Here is a 27,600-nt window from a genome sequence, read left to right on the forward strand (position 1 = left end):
AACGTTTCGCTACGCTGTCGAGAATGATATCCGAGAGGTCATCGTGAGAGCGAGAAGACGCTAGCCGTTAAGACACTCAACATTCAATAGTCAAATGCGGCCTTTAAATACACAGTCATTGTGTTAAGGCTTGCTATGGCTTCACTGAATCACTTCATGGGAATGGCGGAATAGTTGCTCAGTTCGAGTTGGTGCTCTGTCGCATATAATCTGCATGTTGGGAGCCGTTAAGCTGATAGTTTTCGTTATACGGGTAGATGCGCGCTGCAGTGGCGCTACGCAGAGACGCAGCTGGGACTTGGCGCTGTTCTAGGTCACCCCGTGTTAATAAATGAAGGATAGCAGACAGGTGGCGTCAGAGATACGTTCCTCTTTCGTCCGCGCCACGTCCGTTTGGAGTCGGGAATGGCGCCTCAAAGCGGCGAGTGGAGGAGTCGTACAACTGACACGTTTCTGTTTCCATTCAAGTGTCAAATGCAGCGCCGCGCAATCTGGCAGATAACGAAACTGAACAGAGATAGCTTTCACTAGATTGATTTGGAAACTTTCAGACTTGGCATCAAAATGCTTAAAACAGTTTTTTGGATGAAATCAATTCCTAAAAACTGTCGACTTCGGCGCAAGTCATAAGTGAAGCATCTAAACAAAGTTCTTGGAATATTATTGCAAATAAAACTTGATAAACTACATCCGACTGTTTTTCTGGTTATGAAGTGGGCAGCGTTGTAGCAAACATGCCCAAGATATTCCGCAGCATATCTTGATGGTCACTGATGTGATGGTAATTAAGTGACTTTGTTTCATCTTGGGGTATTGACGCATCGAGGTCTTGAGAATGTTCCATCGCAATTCCAGGTAACGCTGTGTGGTACACAAAAAATAGCTTGAATGGTAAAATTAGTTTTGGAAGGGTTCCAGCACAATATTATGTTTATGGTTCTTAATTTTTACGTCAACATAGTAAATATGTAATCTACTGATTTTCGTTCTCTTCATAATAATCTGCTGTTGAATATTCTTCCCTCGGTTGTCAAGTGAGTCCGACAGCATGGTTTCATTACATATCTGCGGATGTGGACTGCCTCATCGGCCACGAAACGGAAAGGAATATTAAACATTTAACTTGATAATGGAACTGTTTCCCGCCAATTATGATATTCTTGCTAGGGAATTCTGCGCACTCGTCTCTCATAGGGTGCCTAGGAAGCTGTTCTCGGATAGTTAGACAACATACAAGCAAATCATATTAATGGAGTTTATTACAGTAATTGAATTGACAGTACTTAACTTTTGCTTCTACATAATAGGTCGTAAGCAATTGGCGACATGCAGATAGCCATGTCCTTCGCTATATACAAAGTCCATGCAGATTAATCACACTATGTCATATGGATCACAGGTCACACCTCTTCCAGTGTTCTCTACTAGTCTGGGTCTGCTAGTGCGCGTCTTCTACTGTCCGGTCGCGGCTGGCAGAAGCGGCGTTTAAATTCTCTTCGGTCCTAGTCACTCTGCTGTCCTAGTCAGCTTACTATTGGCTGGCGTCGTCTCACAACCCTCTCTGCTGTATCGTTCTGGATCTTCGTGCCGGCGATTGTCGTTACGCCGGAACACTTGCTGCAGAATTATACTGAAATGCTTGTCTATCAATGAAGCGTCCGTATTCATCTATGCACACCATATGAACTCAACTACCTGCTTCTGCGAATACTAACAACACATCTCAATAGTATTCTTCAAAGCTCGCTAAGAAAGATCTCGAAATTGGTTGTGTTTTTATTTCTATGTGTTTTGTGTACAACTACGAATACACTTGGGGAAGGTGTATGGTGCATGACAAAGGTTGGATACTCCCCCACATTTGGCTTCTTGTCTTACCGCTGTCCTTCACGTTCTTTAATAACTATGCACGTTTTAGACATTCTTAAGCACAGGGTGTACATAAAGTCCGGGAACACTTTCAATTATTTATTGCACAAGAACAAAACATTGTATACAGATGTCATACATGTTGCACTTTGAAGAGAAACTATGGAAATTTTTTTTCTTTTTTTTCTTTTTTTTTTACGAACATTCGATATGCGAAGCATGAGTAACCCGGCAGACGTCTGTCGTCTGTACCGTAATCGAATTCTTGCCATACCTGCCCCATCATGGCATTGTCGACTGCGGCAGTCACTTCACGTATTCTCTTCCTGAGCTCTGCTACATCACTTGGTAGAGGCGGTACATACACCAGATCTTTAAAGTGTCCCCATGAAAAAAAAAAAAAAAAAAAAAATCCACACAGAGTGAGATCTGGTGCTTGGGGAGGCTATTTCATGAAACGGCTGTCCCCTTCTGTAGCACGGCACCTGGACTCGCCATGCTTGCGACTAGCGCTGATTATAGGCAAATTACCAAACTACGCTGTGGTGGTATACATGAGAAAAAGCTTTCAGGGTTTCTCTTGAAAATTGAAAGTATCATGTCCAAAATTATCTTTAACAGTGAAAGTATCTAACCAAAATTATTTCCTTTTTAATTAGTGAAAGTATCAAAGACAAAATTGTTCCAAAATAATTATTCAACAAACCTGCATCTGACTGTGTTTACAAACTTGTTTCGTGCACTCCTTCATTTTGCCAGTAATGAAACATGTATTAGACTCAGCAATCAAGTTTGAGAGAGTAAAGCCATCGGTGCAATGGCATTAAGATGGTACTGAAAAATTAGCTTTTGGCCCCGATGTTTACTTAATGAAATTATAGCTTGATTTGAATAATGCCAGTTGTGCAATGGCATGAAATTAGTTATCTCAAATAACTTTGCTCTGATAACTTTAGTTATACCAAAATCGATTTGAAACCATGAACTGCACATATATATTGCATGGAGGCCTCATTTTCTTTACGTTCTTTCATTTGATGGGTAACTTTACTTTACTACTCATTTTCATATTCAATACAAACAACGGATGTGGATTATGATTCAGACACAATGTTGATCTCAATATATATATATATACAAAAACTACCATTTCCAACATTTTTGCAGCATAATCACTCTTACAAAAAAAAAAATTACAAAACGCTTACTGCGTCAAAACTTGGACATAAAAATCCTAACTCTGAACATTATTTAACAACAAACATTTTGAAATCATTTTATAGCTTCTTCCATTAACGTGCTAAAGTTTGATCGGTGTACAACCTGGAAACTGCGTAGCGCGAATCCTACCTTAAGGCTGTCACCACACGTCTGCTTCCTCCGGGCACATAGCTGCAACTACCGAGTTTTTTACTGTGCGCGCCCGCCTCTCTTAACTATCAAAGATCCTCCTACTCACAGATATTACACTCATTCCACCTTGCGGTTGGCAACTATCGACTTTATTTTCTGGATCTACCCTGATCAGACCTTAGCACATACCTTTCAAAATGACATATGTATGATATCTGCACAACGTTTGGTTCTTGTCCAATTAATAATTGAAGGTGTTCTCCGACTTTATGTACATCCTATACTGAGCAAATGAACACCGTTCTACGACGAATATGCCATATTTCTTCCCTTTTTTTTCAATTATAATGCTGTTGGATGTTTACCAGTTGCCAAAGATACAGTAGATCGCTATCTTGATTTGATGGAGAGGACAAATTTGTACACTACTTCGTAGAAAGACCACCTCGTGTCTTCTGGCAGAGCCGATGCTGCCTGATTTAGCCACTCTGTGTCCGCACCACGTCCTCGCTCCACAGTTGACAGACATCAGCGCCATGACGTTTCCATGTGCACTGCTCCTAGAGGCTTTGTTTTAAATGAGACACAGGCGATCAGATTTTCGTGACTGTATACGTGTTGCAGGCTATCCGAGGTGTCGAAGTGCAACGCGGACTGCAACTGCGACTACGTGCCTTACGCCCCCGTCTGCACCGCCGACGGCCGCACCACCTTCATATCGGCGTGCCACGCCGGCTGCGGCAGCTACTACGTCAACGACAACGGCACCAAGGTGGGTGTCCGCCATCGTATTACAGTACACAGCGAGCTAAAAGTTTCCGCGGCCTTTCCATTGCTTGCTGCTGTTGGTAAAAGATCGTATGATGAATGACGGGAGGTGAACACGACTAATCACGAAACGGGAGTGGGTAGCCCATCACAGCACTTACATCGAAGAACCAATGAAAGGAAATAAAAGGAAGGTTCAAGAGTGGGATTAAAATTCAAGGTGAAAGGATATCAATGATAAGATTTGCTGATGAAATTGAGGTCCTCAGTGAAAGTGAAGAAGAAATACAGTCTGTTGAATGGAATCAATAGTCTAATGACTATAGAATACGGATTGAGAGCAAATCGTAGAAAGACGAAAGTAATGAGGAGTACACTACTCGCCATTAAAATTGCTACACCACGAAGATGACGTGCAACAGACGCGACATTTAACCGACAGGAAGAAGATGCTGTGATATGAAAATGATTAGTTTTTAGAGCTTTCACACAAGGTTGGCGCCGGTGGTGACGCCTACAACGTGCTGACATGAGAAAAGTTTCCAACTGATTTCTCATACACAAACAGCAATTGACCGGCGTTGCCTGGTGAAACGTTGTTCTGATGCCTCGTGTAAGGAGGAGAAATGCGTACCATCACGTTTACGATTTGATAAAGGTTGGATTGTAGCCTATTGATATTGCGGTTTATCGTATCGCGACATTGCTGCTCGCGTTGGTCGAGATCCAATGACTGCGAGCAGAATATGGAATCGGGGGTTCTGTAGGGTAATACGGAACGCCGTGCTGGATCCCAACGGCCTCGTATCACTAGCAGTCGAGATGGCAGGCATCTTATCCGCATGGCTGTAACGGATCGTGCATCCACGTCTCGATCCCTGAGTCAACAGATGGCGACGTTTGCAAGACAACAAGCATCTGACCGAACAGTAAGACGACGTTTGCAGCAGCATGGACTATCAGCTCGGAGAGCATGGCTGCGGCTACCCTTGACGCTGAATCACAGACAGGAACGCCTGCGATGGTGTACTCAACGACGAACCAGGCTGCACGAATGGCAAAACGTCATTTTTTCGGATGAATCCAGGTTCTGTTTATTGCATCATGACGATCGCATCCGTGTTTAGTGATATCGCGGTGAACGCACATTGGAAGCGTGTATTCGTCATCGCCATACTGGCTTGTTGGTATGGGGTGCTATTGGTTACATGAGTGGGTCACCTCTTGTTCGAATTGACGGCACTTTCAACAGTGGACGTTACATTTCAGATGTGTTACGACCCGTGGCTCTACCCGTCATTCGATCCCTGCGAAATCCTACATTTCAGCAGGATAATGCACGACCGCATGTTGCAGGTCCTGTACGGGCCTTTCTGGATACAGAAAATGTTCGACTGCTGCCCTGGCCAGCACATTCTCCAGATCTCTCATCAGTTGGAAACGTCTGGTCAATGGTGGGCGAGCAACTGGCTCGTCACAATAGCCAGTCACTACTCTTGATGAACTGTGGTATCGTGTTGAAGCTGCATGGGCAGCTGTACCTGTACACGCCATCCAAGCTCTGTTTGACTCAATGGCCAGGCGTATCAAGGCCGTTATTACTGACAGAGGTGGTTGTTCTGGGTACTGATTTCTCAGGATCTATGCACCCAAATTGCGTGAAAATGTAATCACATGTCAGTTGTAGTACAATATATTTGCCCAATAAATACCCGTTTATCATCTGAATTTTTTCTTAGTGCAGAAAATTTTAATGGCCAGTAGTGTACTTCGATTTTCATGATTTATTCTCTAATCATGCAAAAAGATCAGAATTTAGGATCGCGAAGTAGACGAAGTTAAGGGAAACTGCTACCTAGGCAGGAAAATTACCCCGCGACAGACGGAGCTAGGAGGACATAAAAAGCAGATTAGCACTAGCAAAAAGGGTATTCCTGGACAAGAGAAGTTTACTAGTATCAAACATAGGCCTTAATTTAAGGAACAAATTTCTGAGGATGTACGTTTGGAGAACGGCATTGTATGAAAGTGAAGCATGGACTGTGGGTAAACTGGAACAGAAGACAATCAAAGCATTTGAGTTGTGGTGCTGCAGAAGAATGCCGAAAATTAGGTGGACTGATAAGGCAAGGAATGAGGGGATTCTCCGCAGAAGCGGCGGGAGAGGGAATATCTGTGAAACACTGACAAGGAGAAAGGACAGCGTGATAGGACATATGTTAAGACATCAGGGAATAACTTTGATTTTCCTAGAGGGATCTGTAGAGGGTAAAATCTTCGGAGGAGGACAGACATTGGAATATACCTTGCAAGTAGTTACAGGCGTAGGTTTCATGTGCTAGTCTGACGTGAGAAGGTTGGTAGCGGGCTGCATCAAACTAGTCAAAAGTCTGATGACTCAAAAATAAAAAAGTAATAGTTTCCACCCCAAACACCTTCTCGGAGAATACGATACATTATGGAAAAAACCTTTCTGATAAAATTAGCTGAAAATATGTGATAATCTATGCTCTCAGGTCGCACCCTAACCACCATCTCGGAAACTGAAACACATACCGAAAAAATAGCGAAATGTTTGTGATATCATGACTGTGATTTCATTCTTGCTCGTTTCTCTCGCAACGATGAAAGATGTGCTATTAGATACCAATGTAACCACAACTATGAAAGTCTTGACCTGTTCTGAAGAAACAAACATTTGCGACAAGCAAGAGTTTTCATTTCACTGTTGCTCATCTCACTCGCAGGAATTGAAGCTGTACTATCAGGACCGAACCACAGCCTCGGAAATTGTGACAAATTCTGATCTGTTCCATTCCATTGCACTCCGTTCCAATCCATTTCCATTCAGTTCGTTTCCAGTTTTTTCCATACCATTCTGATCTTCTCCTTTCCATTCCCATCCATGTCATTCTATGCAGATCTGTTTAGAAACATTACTCTGGAAAACGGTTACAGTGGAAAATGCTTACACTGGGAAATGGTTACACTCGAAAGTGTTTACACAAGAAAATTGCCCCCAGTAGACGACGTCTCCATCCCTTTCCACTGACTGACAGCCCCAGTAGCTGACACCTCAGCAGCAGCAGCAGCAGATACACACACATACACACTGTTAGCTTACAGTCACTGTCAAGTTATGACACATACATTGGCAAATTACGGCACATACATCGTCAGTTTCTGGTTATAGAATGGTAGTTCAATTCTGGAAGCCTATGTTTGTGTGTCAACTACCACTGTCTTGCCTGCTTAGCATTGTAGTTCCTACTATGCGATAACATAAGTCAGCATTATCGGCAGAGGATAACAAACGTTTGTATTTCAATATAGAGGTAACAGTCTAGCATGAAAGTTGATAGCTGAAAGCACAACAACCCTCATTTCTTACCTGTAGAAATATGTGTTCTACTGTTCAATAAACTATTTCATCAAAGTATAATTCACTTTCCATGGTGGAACAACACAAGTTAGCATTAATCAGTAAAAGTTGCCGAATGTTTTATATTACCTGGTAAAGTCGCTATAATGTTGGGCGACTTTCAAAGTGGCGAGCTGAAAGCATAGCATTTATTACCTATATGAATGTTTATCGCTACTGTTCACAGCGTTTATTACCTACAAGAAAGCTTATTTATATTGTTTAGTAGACTTTTTCATCAAAGGGCGGTATACTGCACTGTGTGGCAGGAGAAGACGATAAATATTTTCAACTGCCAGATGAACCTTAGCATGAGGGATCATTATAATGGTTAGTTGACTTTGATATCGGCTGTAGAGACGAGTTTTTGACGAATTTAGACACGGGAATAACATCGTTTACTCTGGTAATTCCAGTTGGCAAATGCACTTGAAGCTGTAAGTTGGATCACAGTAGCACCCATGTGTCTTTTACAAAGTTAGAGAATCTATTTTTATATATTTTTATGAAGTTAATGCATGGTACAGCGGTCGAACCATACTTACTGACTAACCTATAATTTATTTGAGTAGTGCCAATAAACGAGCCACGTGTTTTTTTTATGATTAATACAAACTATTAAGATATGGAAATATTTGATTGGAGGGTCCACTGCGCTTGCAATCTGTGGTACAAGAATTGAAGTACGGATGTTCGCAAATGTTGTTAAGTGTACAAGCTTTTATCTGTAGTGCCAATACGCAAGCCACGTGCATTTTTTTTAGTCCTATGCAACAATTACGTTATGACAGTAATATCACATCTGTTTTGTACTCAAAGTTTTACATATTTTGAGAAATAATTTTTTTTCATTGGAAAGTTCGAATTTGCATTTGCGATTAGAGATCTTTTGATATACTTGTGTACTGCAAAAAAGTAACCTATGTTTGTCTTCGTACTCGAAATTGTGAGGTGTTTAGAGAAATATTTTTTGCGCAAAGATTGTTACCAACTTTTCATCTTTGTCTTGACCCACCATGGTCATTGGCTATGTTTTATGTCTGATTTCTTCCATCACGGTCTTTAGTATGTTGTTTTGTATGTAAAAAAATTGTGTTGTGAAGTTATCAATATATATGACTAAAACATGCAGTATAAGTGATACGTCGCAATAAAAATCATGTCAAAACCTCTTATTCCTTTCTTCCTCCAATGGGGTTTGGTCAGTTTCCTTGTCTTTTGGCTGTGCTGTGTATTTTTCCATCATGTACCTTGATTATATTTTTGATATTATTTAGTAATTTATTACGGGAGATACAATCTACAAACGTTTTAGAGAGCCTAGGCATAATAGTAGTGTTTGGATTCCTCGAAAGCTAGATTTGTACATAACCTCAAGTTATTGTACTTGAAATGCAAATGAAAAGAATATTAGCTTGTCAGTTACATGGATTATATTTTTCCGTTGTAAAACATTATGCATTATATTCTTCAGCCCTAAAATGATGCTTGCTAGGTTGAAGAACTGTTGGAAACCTTGAAAAACTAGCAATAACATGTACCTCAAATCGAAAGGGCAACACTTTTCCCATGTTTTGGAAGATTTGTGTATATGAACATACCATTTTAATACATGGCGTAAGAATTGTGTGTGTTGCTGACAGATTCGTTGACTAGCTGCCGAATTAATATTGAAACAAACATTTGTTGGTGACAAAGTTTTCCAGGCATTTTAGTTGTTGTATTAATACTGTGACATTTGCCGAACATCATAGGACAATTTATCTTTGGAAATGTTTAATTTGAGGGCCAACTGTCTCTTACACGATGTGTAGGCCTACTGAATAATTAATAAGCTGGCAGTAGTTCAGAATACCTATTAGTTCGTGACAGGCTATCTGCTATAGGCTTCGTCAGGTGTGATTTGCTAAATGGCCTCATTCAGGCCTAAAGTGTACGTTTAGCATGTTATCTTTTAGCCACACGTATTTGTAACTGTTTAGACAAGGTAATAGTAGTTAATTTGAGAGTCAATAGTCCCACTTTAGACACCAGTTTTGATGTATGTATGTATGTATGTGTGTGAATGTGTGTATTGGAGATAAATAATGCATTTTTTATGTTGTTGATGTTTTTCTTCTGACATTTTAGTGTAGGAAAGAGCGCTTTGAAACTTAACAAGCGTCGTAGAATGATTTAGTTGCGGAAAATATTTACTTTGCTTACCAGTTAGGGTACAGAGATTTTAGTATGGACTTTCCGCCCCACCTTGGATTTTTTTTGAATTCTTTGTAATTTACCTCTATCTTGTACTTTTTAAATTTACCACCAGCTCCATCATGCATTTCACCATCTTGATGCCATCTTACTTTCAAGGTCTTTTATGACATCATTTCCTTTGACACATAGCCAATCCACACTGGGCTTACATTTTTCAATACCACTTAAGTGACAACCAGGATTGGAATAGCTGCACTACTTTGTCGTCTACAGCAACGCAGAAGTAAACAAACGCGAAAATTTCATAAGCACAATATGTTTACTAGTACAGCTTTGTGTTTCTAACGAGATCATAGGAACTTGCTTCGATGCAAAGAGAACTTCCAAGCGAGGACCGTCAGATAGCGGCCGGCATCTAGGACGATATCTTGAGCGCCAATGGTTCGCAGACGGATAGCAGTCCAGGAATTCTGTCACAAAAGCACTTCTGTTACTGGTGCACTAGAAACCCATATAAATTGTGACTGTGCTTACATAAGACACCTACATTTAGCTCTACGATGGAACAATAGTAGAGTGAGTGGCTTCTAACGCTGGACTTAATCAAACTTTTTTAACTTTTATTAATTGACGTTGTTTTGACCTGGCTGACGTCCGAGTTAATGTTTGAATAAACTATAAAAATCGGAGTCTTAGTCACTCTAATTTAGACGGTTAACCGGTTTTAGCTCTACAGTCTCTGTGAGATTTTCAAAACCCAGTCACACCTAGGACGCTATTTTCATATTAAGTTTCTTCATGACAAATTCAACATCAAGAATGAGCTACTAACTCTGTAAACTTATTCACAGACTCATCACCTTCTGATTCTATTTCTTCTGTAGCACCTTTCAACTATTTCAACAAGTCGTACAGGTTTACAGGTTTGTTAACACTTATCTTCGCTTTGACGGTAACCACTTCTTTAAAACTGTATAATTCTATCGGAATTTGCGTTTATGTTACTGCAATCGTCAACATTTCAATACAATGAACTTTTTTTGCCTTTTATTTCTGCGATTAAAGATCTTTGTCCTGTCAAGAATGATGCTCGTCGACGTTTGTAATAGCCTCTGAGGACAACAATGCGTGTTTTTGCTAATACTCAGTTCCTCAAACAGACGACGAATGATACCAAACGGCTATTTTCGCTTACTTCAATGAACCCTAAGTGATATTTGTACCTCAAGTCGTCGAAACCGTAGATAAAGGAAGCACAAAGCAAGTAAACATGTGTGATACACATTCACTGAATGCTCGATTACGAATGTACTGTTACGCAAACAAATAAACTGTAAGCTAGGTATTGTCGCCGACTTAAAAACAGATTACAGGCTTGGAAGAAAAATATACGGAGATCCGAAATAAAAAGAGCTTGTTTATACATTCCTAGGGAAGAAAGTAAATGGGTTCGATGCCGTCAGTGCTCCGTTTGCAAAATCTGGCAGATCTCCAGAGACACATATTTCTCCTCACTAAAATATTAACAGAATACCTTTTATTTAGCTGCATGTTAATTAAAAAACTCTCGCATCTGCTCTCAGAAGCATTCACATATACTTCGGCTTGGGTACTTTCTAAATTGGGATCGTCAACTGTTTTTCTGTTTGGCACTATTAATAGAGGAAAAGAGGTAGTTACAGAATACTGTTTTGTTTTTATAAATGGCTCATAGCTATGCAAAAAAATGGTTCAAATGGCTCTAAGCACTATGGGACTTAACATCTGAGGTCATCAATCCCTTAGACTTAGAACTACATAAACCTAACTAACCTAAGGACATCACACGCACCCATGCCCGAGGCAGGATTCGAACTTGCGACTGTAGCAGAAGCGTGGTTCCCGACTGAAGCGGCTGGAAACGCTCGACCACAGCGGCCGGCTAGCTATCCAAAATAAAGGTTTTTAACAAAGATTTATTTGAAAATTTTCTGTTCTACTTACTTTTGTATTTATGTCATTCACAAATAAAACGAATAACAAACTTTTAGGAAATTGGAAAAATTTGTTTGAGAGTTACAGAATAGCGATTGAGATATGGAATATTAGAAACAGTATTCGATAAGTGGCAACCAGGATATTTCCGTGGGCTTACGCTTTGCACTGGATACATTGTATACAGGTTTTCCCCTAAATATCATCGGAAAATTTTGCCCCACAAAAGAAGCGTATTGTATCGCTCCTTATTTGTTGAGTATGCTTTCTGACCCCATCTTCATCAGTGATTGGAGTCTTGCAGCTCTACTGTGTCTGAACCACTAGAATTCGGAGTTGCGGCTTTTTCTTCTTTTCCAGTTCCATTGGGTGACGATTCCCAATTCTTTCTGTAGAGTGAATAAGTCAAGCAATGTGCTGGACCGATGGCATTCCCGTCCTGGTAGATAGCTCCCATATATTAACCTCACTCTGCAACCAATAAAAATTCAAACATATCACCTAATGCCACATGAAAGCTACAAAAGATGAACTTAATAAATTAATATCTGACACCCTTCTGAAGATCAAATAAGGGTTTCAAGTCTGTAAAAACTTCGAATCCTGTCAATATGAATTATCAGCTGTCGCAGATATACACCAAACTCTAACAACCATCAGCCAAGATGCGACAACAATATAGTCTCCGAGGAGTCACCAGCAGATTTCATAACGAAAATTAGTGGTATGCTCTGGCTCTCTGTCTATTCCGTACCACCTCCTTTTCTCTAGCTGAAACTAATCTTTCAGATAAGTCAAATTATGCACTGAATAGAACATAAACATTTTAAAGTTGCAATCTGAGTTGAAAATATTTTTCAAGCTTGAAGGGTTTTCTATGGAAAAGGTTGGCCCTCAAAAGTTAAGCTGAAGCTGAAAAGACAACGGCAACTATCATCTGATGATGCTAACTGGATATCTTTTCAATCTATGTTCTCCCAATTTTAGGAAAATTTGACACAGGTATGAATGAGAACTGAAAGCTGTTACTTTCGAATGAACAGCTGGACGAAGCCAATAAAGACTCGTTAGGATATTCCCTGCTATTATGGGCTGCTTTCACCTCTTCAAAAACGTAATCCACACGTACACAGAGTACAGTACCCACAACTGCTCCATCGATGGTAAATGATCTCACTTCAAATCTAGCAATGTTTCTTCTGAGTGCTCCTCAAACTGACTCTCTCTGCGAAAATGAAAGGTTGTAGAAATTCCATCTCAGCTTTATCAGTGTGTAAATATTATTTACGTGTGTACGTACCACACTGAACAGATTACCATACTATGTGGTGTGGCAAAAAAATAAACTTTTTGTGTTTTACGTCATTTGCACTCTTCCGTGATTTTAACATATTGCATTGAGTAGGTAGTCAGAGGGAGAAACAAGTAGAGAATTTGTATCCTACTTTGTCAAAGTAGATGATAGTACATTCTTAAGCAAAACAATAAAAAGGAAAAAAATAAACAATGCACCATGAGGGAATTATCCTAATGGACGGAAATCGGTAGATGTGCCGTACATGGACAGACAAACAAATGATGACAATTTCAAAAAAAAAAATTGATGATTTATTCATGAGAGAGCTTCACAAATTGAGTCAATAACTCACTGGTGCACGTCTGATCCTTATGCAAGCAGTTATTCGGCTTGGCAATGATTAATCCCTTAGGGGTTTCGTGCAAAATTCTGTACAATCAGTGCGTTAGATCGTCGAAATGCGGAGCTGGCGCCGCCCATAATGCTCCTAACGTTCTCAACTGGAGAGAGATCCAGCGACCTAGCCGGCCAAGGTAGGGTTTGTCAAGTATGAAGATAAGCATTTGAAACTCTCATTGTATGCGGGCGAGCATTATCTTCCTGGAACGTAAGTCCAAAAGGACTTGCCATGAATGCTAACAAAACGGGGCACAGAATATCATCGACGTAGCGCTGTACTCTAAGGATACCGTATATGACAAAAAAATGGGCCCTGCTACGAAAATAAATTGTATTCCAGACCATCACTGCTGGCTGTCAGGCCCTATGGCGAGCGATTATCAGGTTGATATCCCACTGCTGTTCTGAGCGTCCCCAGAGACATCTTCGCTGGTCATCAGGACTTATCTGGAAGCGGGACTCATTACTGAAGACAATTCCAGCCAGTGAGAGTCCAGAATGAATGTGCCCCACATTGCTACTGCTGTAAACTGGCACAGGGGCACCTTGATGTCACCTATTATTATCGCTGACGTCGAATCAATGATAATGATAAATCCGGGGGTCTGATGACTGCTCGGGCCTCAAGTTCTATTGTCCCTCTAGGTCGACCACTTTCTTCTTGACGTCGCGTTCGACCGCGGTCCACCCATTCCTGCCAACATCGTCGATCAGCGTCGTCTCTCCGACTCAATTGCCAAGCGACTCGCCGATTACCACAATTGGCTTCTTTGAGCTCATCGATACGTCCTCTCTCAAATGCGAACATCTGCGTGTATTATACAAACACCTGTCTGCGAAACAGAGCTGCTGCCCAGATGACCACGAGGAATGAAATTCGCAAAGACTTTATACCTAGTACTGACACGTCCCCAATTTACTATCTTCGGCAACTGCGCCATGAAAGTGTTCTGGAGTGTCACACATTTATCCATCAGCCGCCAAAGTTCACAGTTTTGCATTTCGGTCGATACGTGAATCAGTATCATTTTGTGACGAACTTGTATAACTCCGTCGTGGTGCAAGCTTTTTTTTTTGTCAGAGTGTAGTTGTTCCAAAGATTGGAAACACTCCGGACTAATCATTACAATATGTGGAATTTGTATTTTTTTGGGACAGCTCGCGAGAAACCACAGCTGAACAATGTTTGACATTTATAGCATTGTAAAGATGCTCCCAGTCTTCCCTTTCTTTTTCAGTTTCTTGAGCGTCAAATAATAATAAGCAATAACAACATTCTCTCAGAAGAGTTCACGATTGCAACCGAAACTTAAACAGAAATGTGGTTCGTGTTGTCTTGTTGCCTGTCGTATGGCGAGCCGCATTGCACATCTTAACGCATATCACTCATCCCAATGGGAACACAAGTGTAGCACCGACAAACATCGCATCGCAGGCTTCTTTTTCAAGATGTCGTGCTGCATATCATATCGTCTCAGGGTGATCCGAGCCTTAAAAAGAGCTGCAACACGTTTTGAAAATATCATGAGTATATTTACTTAAGACAGCGGAATGGATCTGCTATTCCAGGAATATGGAACGAATAAATGAAAGATTATAACGTAATAGAGAATAAAATCGGTGCAGTGACTAATTTAAGAATAAGGTCAATTTTTAGTTCCTATGTAAACTTTTTCAACGACAACTGCGTCCTAATTTGTTCATTTAGGAACTTTAAGCTGTAAACATAATCTCTGAAAAAAAGAACGATTGCTTGCGTTACAAAATAATTAGTTGTTGCGTTGGTGTATGTCTGTTTCTGGACTGGAACGCTGTCCAGCTCAAAATGGCTCGATGTACTCATTGGCAATGGACGAGGAATTTACTATAAATGTTTTCTTGCGCTTCTCTGAAAAAGGTGTACGACGTCTGATACGAAGTAAGATAGGCTTGTGCTGCAAAACTGACATTGACCGCGAGAGCAGTGTGCTGACCACATGCCCCTCCATACCTGCGTCCAATGACGTAACCGTTTGAGGACGACACGGCGGTCGATCGGTACCCTTGGGCCTTCCGAGATCTGTTGGGACGGAGGAGAGCTTAACCATGGAAAAATTGTAGGACAGCCTAAGGGACCTTGAAATCTAAGTCAGGCTTATTTGCTCTAATGACTGACAAACATCACAATAAAAATTACTGGAGAACGTAGTTCTCTAAAACTGAGATCAGATTATAAAATGACACTAACACTGTACGGAGGTACCAGAAAGTGTGGAACACTGTTTCGAGAAAGCGCAACAACACTTGTTTATCTGGACAATTCACATAAAGTTAACGATACAACGCTCCACAAATTACAACCAAATTAAGCAGTACAAGTTGCATAGCAAAGTAAACAAGTAGCGAGCTGCTCAGAATAGACAAAGATTGATACTGGTATGGAACAAAGTCACATTGAGTGTTCATCTTCTTCACGCCAAGCACAATGGTGAGACAACTGAAGTCGATTGGGTACACCAAATTTCGAGCGAAAGCAACGGACATTTCCATACTGGTGATGTGGCGTCTCAGTGTCTCGTCCTCTGAGTCAAAACAGAATGGGCAAAACTGTCAGGACGAACAATTCTCTGAATATGGCAATGTTGGCGCGGTGCCTTCTGTTCAGGGCTAGGAGAGGAGCCAATTCTGCCGACAGAAACATGAAGCGGCCCACAGCCTCAATTACGCGAAAACTGCCCAGCTTCCCCGAGATGTTCGCCCACCCTAATGAGATTTACTACCTCTTGTGGAAAAGGGGACCCAGAGACCAAACTGGGAGAACACCTCCTTAGTGAGAAAAACACAAAGCTTTCTTCATAGCAAACGTGCCCAGCCCATTATAAATAAAATTAATCACAAAATGAATCAATATTGCGTAGCGATATGTGACAGCGATATATGACATTATTGGCACAATGTGCTAAATATTTCAACTCAAACGTTCCTTTTGACTCATCCGCAGAGCTTCAATGGTGTCACGTGAAGTGTCAGTCGCAGTTGCGGCCTGAGTCTACGTACTTCCCAAGGACGTGCTACGTGTGAGACAAATTGCCGCCCAGATTTACTGAGAAACGTTTATTTGCGTGTCCGGCTGAATCGCCAGTACTGTTACATTATCAAGTGATTCTAAAGAAGGGTCACCATCTTTGCTTTGACACCAAATAACCTCCTCATACACAAAACAGGATAGCAATCCAGAGACAAAAAGGATAGGGACGCACACAAAAACACGAAACTTCAAGTTTCTGCTGAAAAGACTGGAATTCATTGTCTTTTATTGGACCTCAACAAGTCCGGCTCACTCAGTAAAGAGCGGTTCTAGGCTCTTCAGTTTGGAACCGCGCTGCTGCTACTGTCGCAAGTACGAATGCTGCCTCGGGAATGGATGTGTGTGATGTCCTTAGGTTAGTTAGGTTTAAGTAGTTCTACGTCTAGGGATCTGATGACCTCAGATGTGAAGTCCCATAGTGCTTAGAGCCATTTGAACCACTCAGTAAAGGACATCCCCTCTACCTAATGGCTCCACGCTCTGCATGGCGTCTCCCTAAAGAGCACTAACAAAATTGCAACACTTGCCTAGAAGGCCTGCAAATTGTATTCTATACCCGCACAGTGGATAATTCAACGATATGGTCCGTAAAGACACGTTACACAAGGAGTGAATGTCCTTGAGTTCTCCTACCCTCCATTTTAATCACAACCGAAATCATATCCTAAACGCAATATACTTCACGCCACATCACTACAAGCAGGTAGAAGCAATAATGAAACATTTCTGATTCACTGCATAGGCATCAGCGCCGTTAGTTACAGTTGAGAGACTAATGTAGAGGTTTCTCTGGTTGTCCCTGCAGGTGTACACCGAGTGCTCGTGCGTGCCGCGGGGTAACGTCAACGGCTCGTGGGTCAGCGAGGGTGGCGGCGAGGTGCTGGCGGGGTCATGCCCTGTCGACTGCATGCGGCCCTTCATCACCTTCCTGGCCATCGTCTGCTTGCTCAAGTTCGTCGGCTCCACCGGCCGGGCTTCCAACTTCCTCGTCTCTGTCAGGTGAGTCAACCTCTTCTCTTACCCCAAATTCCAAAGCGACATCCTCAAAGCACTCTTCAGACTGCACGAGATCCCGCCTAATGGTAAGAGGAGACATCGCCTCTCTTTATTACTAAGGAGTTCTGCATTTCCTGTCTGTATCGCCTGAGAAATGTTGTCGAGACCGCAGGTGTCTTCACGTAGTACGCTTCATTTTGTTGGTGCCAATCAAGAAGAGAGATGTTCTTGTTGACGGTCAACAGACACGAATCGTGGTTCGTTCTTCCTCTTGACGACGACGGTTGCTGTGAAGTATCTGCGTGAGACTGAGTGGTCCCGGAAATTTAATATTCGCCCCTGATCCCTCGATGGCACTTGTTACAACTCCATGCAGCCACAAGCTGATCAAGTGTATCTGGACATCTGTTAGAGACATAATGACAGCTTGAACTCGTCTGAGGACACTTTAAGTGAGAGGGTGAATGTCTCTGGAGGAACGGCAGCCCATTCATCCCCGGTGGCCGAATCCAGAGAAGACAGCGATGTTAGACACTGGGGTCTGAAGGGAACTCGGCGTTCTAAGTCATCCCAAAGCTGTTCCATTGGATTCAGATGGGGACTCGGGGTGGGCCAGTTCATTTCAGGAATGTTATTGTCCACCTCACAACTGCTTTTTGGCAGGGTGAAATACCACGCTGATACATCCATCGTCTCCTAACTGTTCCTCTATCGTACGCAGTGCAGAACGCTGTATCATTTGTTGATATCATCCTGCATTTAACCTTCTCTAAAGCGCAGTAAGAGGACCACACTCTAACCGCCCCATACCATAACACTACCTGCTCTCTACATATCATCAAGCTACCTAATGGCGTGTGGCAGAGGCTACTTCTTGTATCACTAATTGATCCCCCGTACCCTGTTACAGTCTCGAATGGCGCATGGGACGAGTGATTGTCGGTAGGCCTCTGTATTGGCTTTAATTTCTCGAATTTTCCCTTCATGGTCATTACCCGAGATGGATGTGTGACGAAGTAATATGTTGTCTCGCAAAGAGCTCTCTTGAAATTTCAGTGGTAAACCTCTCCGTTATTCACAACGCCTCTATCGTAACGTTTGCCAGTGGAGTTTGTTCAGCATGGTGGTAACGCTCTTGCGCCGATTAAACGATCCCAGACGAAACGCGTCGCTCTTTGTTGGATATTCTCTGGCTCTTATGTCAGCCCTACTTGTTAAGGATCCCATATTAATGAACAGTACTAAAGTATCGGCCGAAAAAGCGCCGGTACTTGGCTGCAGGCGTTACACATGATAGCAGGTAACGTTTTTCAGCCGTACGACAAACCGTGCCTTCCTTCAGACTGCCACAGGGTACAGCGTGATTCATCTAAAAAATCTTTCCTTTCCAGTCATCCGTTGTCCAGCAGCATCGCTCTTTTCACCACCTCAAGCTTAGCACTGACTGCAGAAGTGTGTGGCTTACGAGGAGCTGCTCGATCACTGTACTCCCATTGGTTTTAGGTTCCTGACGCATAGTCATTGTGCTACCTGGAATGCTGATACTTTGGAACTTCCGAGGAATTCCTTTTGCAGATTTAGTGCGATTTTTTACTACCACCCCCTGCGATGTTCGACTGTCTCCGTCCACCAGTACATGAGGTCTCTCGAATCTTGGTTAGTTGTGGTTGTTCCTTCACTTTTCCATTTCAGAAACACATCACCGACCGACTTGAGCACCTTTGTAAGAGCTGAAGTGTCCCTGATGTACTTGTTAGATGACATCCAACAACTAGTTCACGTTCGAAGCCACTAACCTCTCCTTCCCTACCTATTTTGTTGTTACTTCTTCTCTACTTACTACACAATGATCCCCGTCTCCATTTATCCTGGCAGGACGGCCTCTCGTGCATCTATTGCTTAGTTCCGCATTACATTGTTGTGTTCGGACACTTTTGATCAGTTCGCGTATATCTGACTACCAGGACTGCAGTGAATCATACAACTGAAGTGGAACCTAGATCACCCACTCTCCGCCGTGTCTTCGAAGGAAACCAGTAGTTTACATAGGAAATATTATTTTAGTCTAAACAAAAATTACACGTCATATACATATAAAACAAAGAAACGTTACTTGGTGCCATGCACCGTCAAACGTTAAAACCGTAGCGTCTTGTGACGCTCTTCAGAAGTTGCAAATTGACAACACAAAATACATAGTGTAATCGTACATCCAAACCAATACTGACAGTAGAAATAAATTAGACGGTGGGGGAGGAATGGGAAGAAGGCCGAAAAGGAGATGCACCATATAAAAACTAATCTGAAACAGGAGTTTAATCGGAATCAAACATTGGTACCACAAAGCCACGCTCATAACAAATCCTGAAAAATATCGAAATACCAAGTCCCTGCGAGCGTTTCTGTTCATTCGAGATTCTTTGTTAGTTAGTATTAAAATACTTATAAATTTCAGTTTCTTCCAAAATTTCAAAGTCTAAGGCTTCTGCCTCGGTGCGTAACTTCGTTAGAGATTTTTCAGTCATGTCAAAACGATACTTCTTATCACTGAGGTGACAATCCATAGCAGTAGTGTTTTTATCAGTGTTCTCTGAATACGGTTAAAAATCACGCCCAGTCTGCCTAATGTATTTATCTTCTTTACTACCTAGATGTCGGCTGTTATGCCATTATCAAGTACAATGGTAAAAGTTCTTGGACCGTTAACCTCTCATAGCTGTTAAAATATTTCAAAATACAATGAAACAAAATAAAAAAAGAAATAAAAAATACAAAATTAAACAATAGCATGACTGTGGCTCATCATCATTGAAAGCTCCTGTTTCCGTTAAATTTTTGGGTAGTGCACCTCTTCTGCCCTTCTCTTCATCCCCCTCCAGCTTCCTCCAATTTCTACTATCCGTGTTTTATGTTTTATGGTTTGGGGTGTACGCTTACACTACGTATTTTATAGTTTTAGTTAACAGTTTTTGTTAAGCCTCACAAGACGCTCCCATTTTAACGTTTGACACTGCATGGAATCAAGTAATATTTATTATTTTTATATGGACATGATGCGTGACCTCCCTCGACTTATTTTGGTTGTACTAAAATATTTCTTATGTTTCATAAAAAACTTGTTGCGCCACTAGCAGAAAATTGTTCTTCTATTTTGTAAACTAAACAACATATTGGGCACTTTCTGGTGCCAGATTTGTGTCTGACATATGGACTATCCCAATTTTAGTGAGAATATTGTATTCCAACTCCCTTACTGCCTGTATTTAAATTTGTGACATATATTTGCAGTGCTAATTTATATTTCATTTTATGTCGTTTGACATACCGCACAGTTGTAATTGTAGTTTTTGACGATGTGTAGCACCACATAATACTCCCGAATTTAGACAAATATTTTGAGTAACCCTTTATCACTCTGAAGTCTCTTCACAGCCATCAGGCACACGATATAATAAATGTATATTAGTTAATGCGCCTTAAAGCCACTGTACATTTTGTATTGGTCCGCTCTCTGTAGAAATGTGTCTATAGTCTGCTGATGTTCGTTTCACATATATCTTGAAACGTCGTATCTATGTATGGCAATGGTTCTTGGGTAGGTGTAGCACAGTTGGTGCTAGATGATTTTATAAAATAGTTTTTAGCTGATATTTTGTAGATATTTGATGGTATACAGGGTATCAGAAAATGTCTGAAACGCTTGTAGGGATGTTGGAGGCTGTACTGGGACATAGATGTTAAGCAAAAGATTCCAGGCGTTGCGCCGTTTTCGAGTTATTTAGCACTGAAGTTAGCCAATCAGGTCGTCGCGCTCGCAAATTCAAGTTTTAGCTAACCAAACAAAGCACGCGCCGGGCTACACTGTCTGAAAGTGAGCGCGCGACCTTCCGGTTGCCTAATTTCAATGCTAAATAACACGGAAACGGCACAACATATCAATTTTTTTTAACATTTACGTCTCAGTTCACCCTGCCCTGCAACATCGCTACAGCGTTTCAGACATTTTCTGACCACCCTGTATAAATTCCGAAACTCGTCATATGAGCAATAAAGTCATTCGTTGCCTGATGTACCCACTCAGCCTCAATACAGATCCACTGATTATTATAAAAATCGTCGCCTGCCTCCTGAATGGCTTAGTGACATTTATTAAATCTTCGCACGTTTACAGGCAGTATAGACAGGATTAATATGATGTGGTGTCCTCTTACAAGGAAATGCGATTACGGAACGAACGGCTTCCTGCCTTTATCATCATTCTGCTGCACTTAGAATAAAATCAGTACATAGCGCATTAAACAAGTTCTTTTGATCCTAGAATCCCGCTGAGAGGAATCACTGGGATGTGGAAAGAAGTCGGTGTTCTACATCTTATTTAAATACAATACAGCGCAGCGACTTAATACCAATTACTTGTTTATCTACGAGGGAATCGAGAAAGGAATTTTAATTTGCTATATACTTTAGACTGCCGATTAGTAAACGTTGATACCAGCAGCGTCCAAGTATTTGGTCGCTGCATTGATTTCATCCATATTACCCGCTTCGCACAATTCATTTGTCAGCCACAAGCATCATGAGCTGCACGATAGGCGCATATGGTCACATGAGTCATCTCCAGGGCTGGCTACGGGCCAATAACAGACATATGGTTGACATTGAGTCTATATTCTGCGAGCTAAAGAGATGGGTGTCTGGCCTTGACTCCGTATTGACTGAAATATTACAAAAGATAAATTACTATTCACTAACCTGTACTATCTGTTTTCACGTATCTGTAGTGGCACATCACAAAAAATTCTGTGACGAATTATGTTTAAGAAATTTCGTACAATTAAACGAAATAGTAGTACGTACAAGCGTTATTTCTCCTCGAAAGTGATGTGACGCTCACATACGGTAATTGCTTACAAAATCGAGAGATGAGACATTAGAATTTGTGCCTGACCAGTAGTGGGACAAGTGAAAAGAGGAAAGAAGAGAGTACCAAATCAGCTGATTACTGGCATAACACCAACATAATGGCTGCGTCCTTTGGAATATTAATGGAGCAGACAAGAAAGTTTTATAAGAAGGCACTACAGTACAGTACAGTAATTCTCATCCAGTTTATCAGGAAACAAATTCAACCAACTAATACGGTTTCGCTACACTGATAATAGCGACCCATGTGCAACGCATAATCTGTAATACTACTTTTTTTGGAAAAAATGATATGTCATTTTGCAGTCATCAGACTATATTAAAATATATTACGCATAGAAAACATTTCGTTTTTCCTAAGTTACGTATTCTTCCTTGTTGAAACTACCTCAAGAATACTGGACCGGAGCAAGTATTGTGTCGCAAACTTGAATAAAATATTAATTACGTACACACAAGATCAACTTTTTTTCTGATAAACATTTCCGAAAACATAATTTTTACAGAACTAGTAATGCGAGAAGACACAGAATACTGATTATTTTTCATTTCATCGGTACAAGCTCTAACTTCATTAGCTACAGTAGTTATGTGATGTACTATTACTCCTTCCAAGATCATAATTATAATCTAGCGAAACTTTTATATCTGTCTCACAACATGACTTCTTTCAGATGTGTGGACGAGAAGGACAAACCTGTTGCCATGGGGTTCGGTCTCACCCTGATGAGTCTTCTAGCATTCGTACCAGCGCCCATATTCTTCGGCTACCTCCTAGGTAAGTGGCACACACGTGATAGCTCGCTAACAACCGATTTTAAGTCACAAGACTTTGAAATTGTCCAGCGGTTGAATTATAAACAATTTTCTTTTATTTTTTGCAAAATGCATAACGCTGTGCTGCTAGTAATAATTTTATTTTATTTTCCTACCGGTTTCGGTTCTGAACCATTATAAACGGCAGCTGTACAACACACAAAAATGGATAATGTGGCAATGCCAAACGAAATAAGAAAAACAGTAGAAATGTAAAATCAATCAAAATACTCTCATGTCATACATGCTAAAAAATAAGTTATCACAGGAAACCATAATTGCCCATAATACAAAATGAAAAATTATAACAAGATAAAAATATTGTGGCACATTGAGACGAAGACAGTAAGTGATGTACAGCAATACAAGTCCAAGAACTTCGATGTCAAAGATGAAGTCTTGGCCGAGTCCAAACAAGCTGCCATTAAATAATCATGTGATAATCATATTCAGAATTGAAGTATTAATAATTCTACACTTTACATGTTTTTTTTTCTCGTGGCCATCCTCTGCAGTAAACACAGGAATACTTGTTTCGTAAATAAAACCGCTTTTTCTTGTTGCAACTTAATTTATTTTTCCCAGACGCGTTTCGCCTTTTTCTTGCTCTAAGGCATCTCCATTGGAATCTACAACCATACAGTAATGTAATCTTTTTTATTATTAAACAGTTCACGTCACTTTTTTGTGTAATTAAGTACTTACTTATAGTTTGCCGTCATCTGCATTTTCCTCTTATTTGGTCTGAAGGTTGCACTACCACTTTATTTTCGAAACATAAGGAGAGTTCTGTATTCCGAACTTTTTCACACTGTTCACCATGTTTATCCTTCTTTTTTGTGGTGTACAATTGTTCTTTTGCCATTATATATAGCTATTTCGTCGAACACTGTGCTTTTAACAACGTTAATAATGGAGTTACCATGGTTATGTTGTTAAAAGGACAGTGTTCGAACAAATAGCTATATGTAGTGGCGAAAGACTAATGGTACACCACAAAAAGAAAGAGAAACATGGTAAACACTGTGAAAAAGTTCGGAATACAAAATTATGTTTATGTCTCGAAAATAAAGTGGTAGTTCGACCTCCAGACCAGATGAAAGGAAATGCAGATCACAGCAAACTGTAAGTAATTGCTTAATTACATAAAAAATGCGACGTGAATTCTTTGATAAATGCGTCTAGGAAAAATAAATTAAGTAGCAGCAAGAAAAGGCGGTTTATTTACAAAACAAGTAATTATATACTTGATTGACATTACATAAAAACGCTGATAAAACAAAATATAAAGTAACAAAGAAGACTGATAATTGCAAGCATATAAAATATCTCAGAAATCTTGCTTGCTTCTTTCTTTACATTTTATTTTACTGGTGTGTTTATGTAATGTTAATCAGGTATAGAACTGTTAATATTTCAGTTTTGAATTTGATTATCACATTATTATTTAATGGCAACCACTTGGGATTCGGCCAAGACTGCCATCTTTGACCTCTACGTTGTTGTTCATCACTTGCTGTTCTCGTGTCGATGTGCCATAATATTTTTATCTTCTTACAATTTTTGATTTTATATTATCTTGGCAATTATGGTTTGCTGTGATGACTTATTACTAGAGCATGCATGACACTTGATAAGTCTGTGATTATGATGGTTCATAACCGAAACCGACAGCCGAATGAAATAAAATTATTACAGACAGCGCAGTGTTAAGCATTTTGTAAAATTTGTTGATGCTGTTGATCATAGCCTAATCAAAACATTTAACTTTATTTTAGTTATTCTCGTCATAATTGCTCAAATATTATAATGCTCCATTACATTTCGGGCGTGCAGCGGTATATATGCCATTTCTTCTTCTGATATTTCGACTGTGTATCATTCTGTCATCTTCAGAGTGAGCCGACACAGACTCTGTGTCGCCTGGCCTCCAAGAGCTGTTGCATAGCGATTTGATTCACGGATCCAGTTACGTGGCTCCTTCCGTGTATAGCGAATTTACGACTATGACGTGTGGGGCCTGAAGATGGCATTAGTGTAATGCCGAAACAGGTACCACATAATAGGTTCATAAAATAAATTACTACAATACATACGGCTGTTGGTAAATTATTGTATCAAGAAATACATGCCAGCCGTTGTCCCACAGGTCATAATGGATTATCAAAGACTTGCATTATGGTCTCTAAAACGTACTTAAAGTTCAGCGTGGCGTGGATCTCACAAGCAAATGGTAAGTGACCAATAGCAGACAAAATAATGTTAATCGCATGTAACACGATTGCTTTAGAGACAACAAGATGACCCTCTTTGAGCTGCTAATTGGCGCCTAATGACATCGTAAATGTGCTTGATTGAGCTAATACATGGTAGCATTAGGGGTCACGACGTCAACAGGACTTTACCGTCATGCTCCTTTAAACAACTATAAAGATAATCTGCGCACGTGGCAGGGAGGGGTATGGTGAAGGATACATCACGAATGATGGAATGCCAGTGGTAAATATTCATACTGAAATTGGTCCACAGCTTTCAAAGTATATTTTTCAGCAACTACTGATTCCAGTGAATTCAGCGAGTAAGTTCTTACACTGAGATAACAAGAGTAAGGGGACAGCGACATGCACACATAGAAATGGCGTTCATACCGCGTACATACGGTATAAAAATGCAGTGTATTCGGAGAACAGTCTTTTCTACTCGGATGATCAATGTTAAATGGTATCCGACGTGATTATTTCAGCACGACGGGAATATACACACTTTGAACACAGAGTGGTAGTTGGAGCTAGACGTATGGGATATTCCATTTCGAAAATTTAGGGAATTCAATAATGTGCCAAGAACACCAAATTTCAGGCATTACCTCTCACGAATGACAACGTAGTGGCCACTTTGCTTCACTTTACGATCGAGACCAGCTGCGTTTGCGTAGAATTGTCAGTGCTAACAGACAAGTAAGACTGCGTCAAATAATCGCAAAAAACCATGTGGAACGTACGACGAACTTATTCGTCAAGACAATGAGGCCAAATCTGCCGTTCATTTGCAGTGGCAGCAGATGACGGAAGCGAGTACCTTTGCTCAGAGCACGGCACCGCCTGCAGCGCCTCTCCTGGATTCGCGACCACATGAGTTGGACGTTAGACGACTGGAAAATCATGGGCTGGTCAGATGTGTCCCGATTTCAGTTGATAAGAGCTGATGGTAGGGTTATATTATGATGTAGACCCTACAAAGCCAAAGACACATGTTGTCAACAAGGCATGCTGCAAGCCGGTGGTGGCTCCCCAACGGTGTTCGCTGTGCTCTCCCAGGATGGACTGGCTCCTAGTTATGTTCGCTACTTGGAGACCATTTACAGCCATTCATGGACTTCATGTTCCCAGCAACAATGAAATTATTGTGGATGACAATGGGCCATGTCATCGGGCCACAGTTATTTGCTGGTGATGATGCTATTTGGTTTATGAGACGTTCAACTTCGTGGTTGTCAGCGACCGTACAAATTCCCTATCTTTTCACTGTTCAGTCTCACCACTTTCCGGAAAGATGATGAAATGATGAGGACAACACAAACACTTAGGCTCTGGACGGAGAAAATCCCCGACCGAGCCTGAAATCGAACCCGGGACCCCGTGATCCAGAGGCAGCAACGCTAGCCACTATACCACGAGCTGAGGACGCAGTTGTTCGCGATTGATTTGAAAATCGTTGTGGACAAATCGAGCGAATGATTTGGGAAGTCATCGAACATTTATGGGACACAATTACAAGGTTAGTTCGTTCATAAAATCGTGCACCGGCAAAGCTTTCGCCGTTATGGAGGGCTATAGAGGCATCGTGGCTCATTATTTCTGCGGGGGATTTCCAACGAGTTGTTGGGTCCATGCTACGTCGAGCTGTTGCACAACAGCGGCCAGAAGGAGGTCCGACAGGTTATTAGGAGGTATCACATGACTTTTGTCACCTCAGTGTATTAGGTCACCACCGGCCCTGTCATGTCCAGGAATACGATGTATGCTGACACGACTATTGACTTTAGACGTATATCAGGAAATGGTTGATCATCTGATCAAGCTACTCAGTACGATTTAAATAATGTGATCTAGTCTCACTGCTGTCATTTAACACTGTCGTTTACTCAAGAAAATGCTAGTGGATTCCCTACCACCCTATCCTATAGTAGGGGTTGTTCTCATTTACACCTCTGACAAGTCCCTGGTGTTCTTGGTTATAAATTTGTAAATCAGCAGCTTTTCCATTCTCGACTGAAACTGTCTGTTACACATGCTGATCATAAATTCTTTTGCTAAAAAAAAAACTGCCTAGAACAGGCTGATGAGACAGTTTACAATTATTTGTAAAGTGTTAACGTATATTGAACAGTCAATTTTCGGCATGATACACGAGCTTGAAAAACACTCTCAACTTTCAAAAAAATGCGGAAAAACAAATAATTCTGAAAGATTCCTTTCAGCAAGTAATAAACCCTTTAGACAATCTCTTCACAAGGTA

The 27,600-nt window shown here is 40.9% G+C and overlaps 1 protein-coding gene across 5 annotated transcripts in view; it reads left to right on the forward strand.

Annotated features, from left to right (window-relative positions):
- LOC126279746 (solute carrier organic anion transporter family member 74D) overlaps nucleotides 1-27,600 on the forward strand; it is a 245,204-nt gene that overhangs the window by 210,531 nt on the left and 7,073 nt on the right. For all 5 annotated transcript variants that reach the window (XM_049979702.1, XM_049979705.1, XM_049979703.1 and 2 more), the window contains exons 8-10: nucleotides 3,847-3,994; nucleotides 17,153-17,346; nucleotides 22,941-23,044. In XM_049979702.1, coding sequence (XP_049835659.1) covers nucleotides 3,847-3,994; nucleotides 17,153-17,346; nucleotides 22,941-23,044 — 446 coding nt within the window. The remainder of the gene's footprint in view (nucleotides 1-3,846; nucleotides 3,995-17,152; nucleotides 17,347-22,940; nucleotides 23,045-27,600) is intronic.

Source organism: Schistocerca gregaria, chromosome 1, assembly GCF_023897955.1.
Source record: "Schistocerca gregaria isolate iqSchGreg1 chromosome 1, iqSchGreg1.2, whole genome shotgun sequence".
Lineage (NCBI taxonomy): Eukaryota > Metazoa > Arthropoda > Insecta > Orthoptera > Acrididae > Schistocerca > Schistocerca gregaria.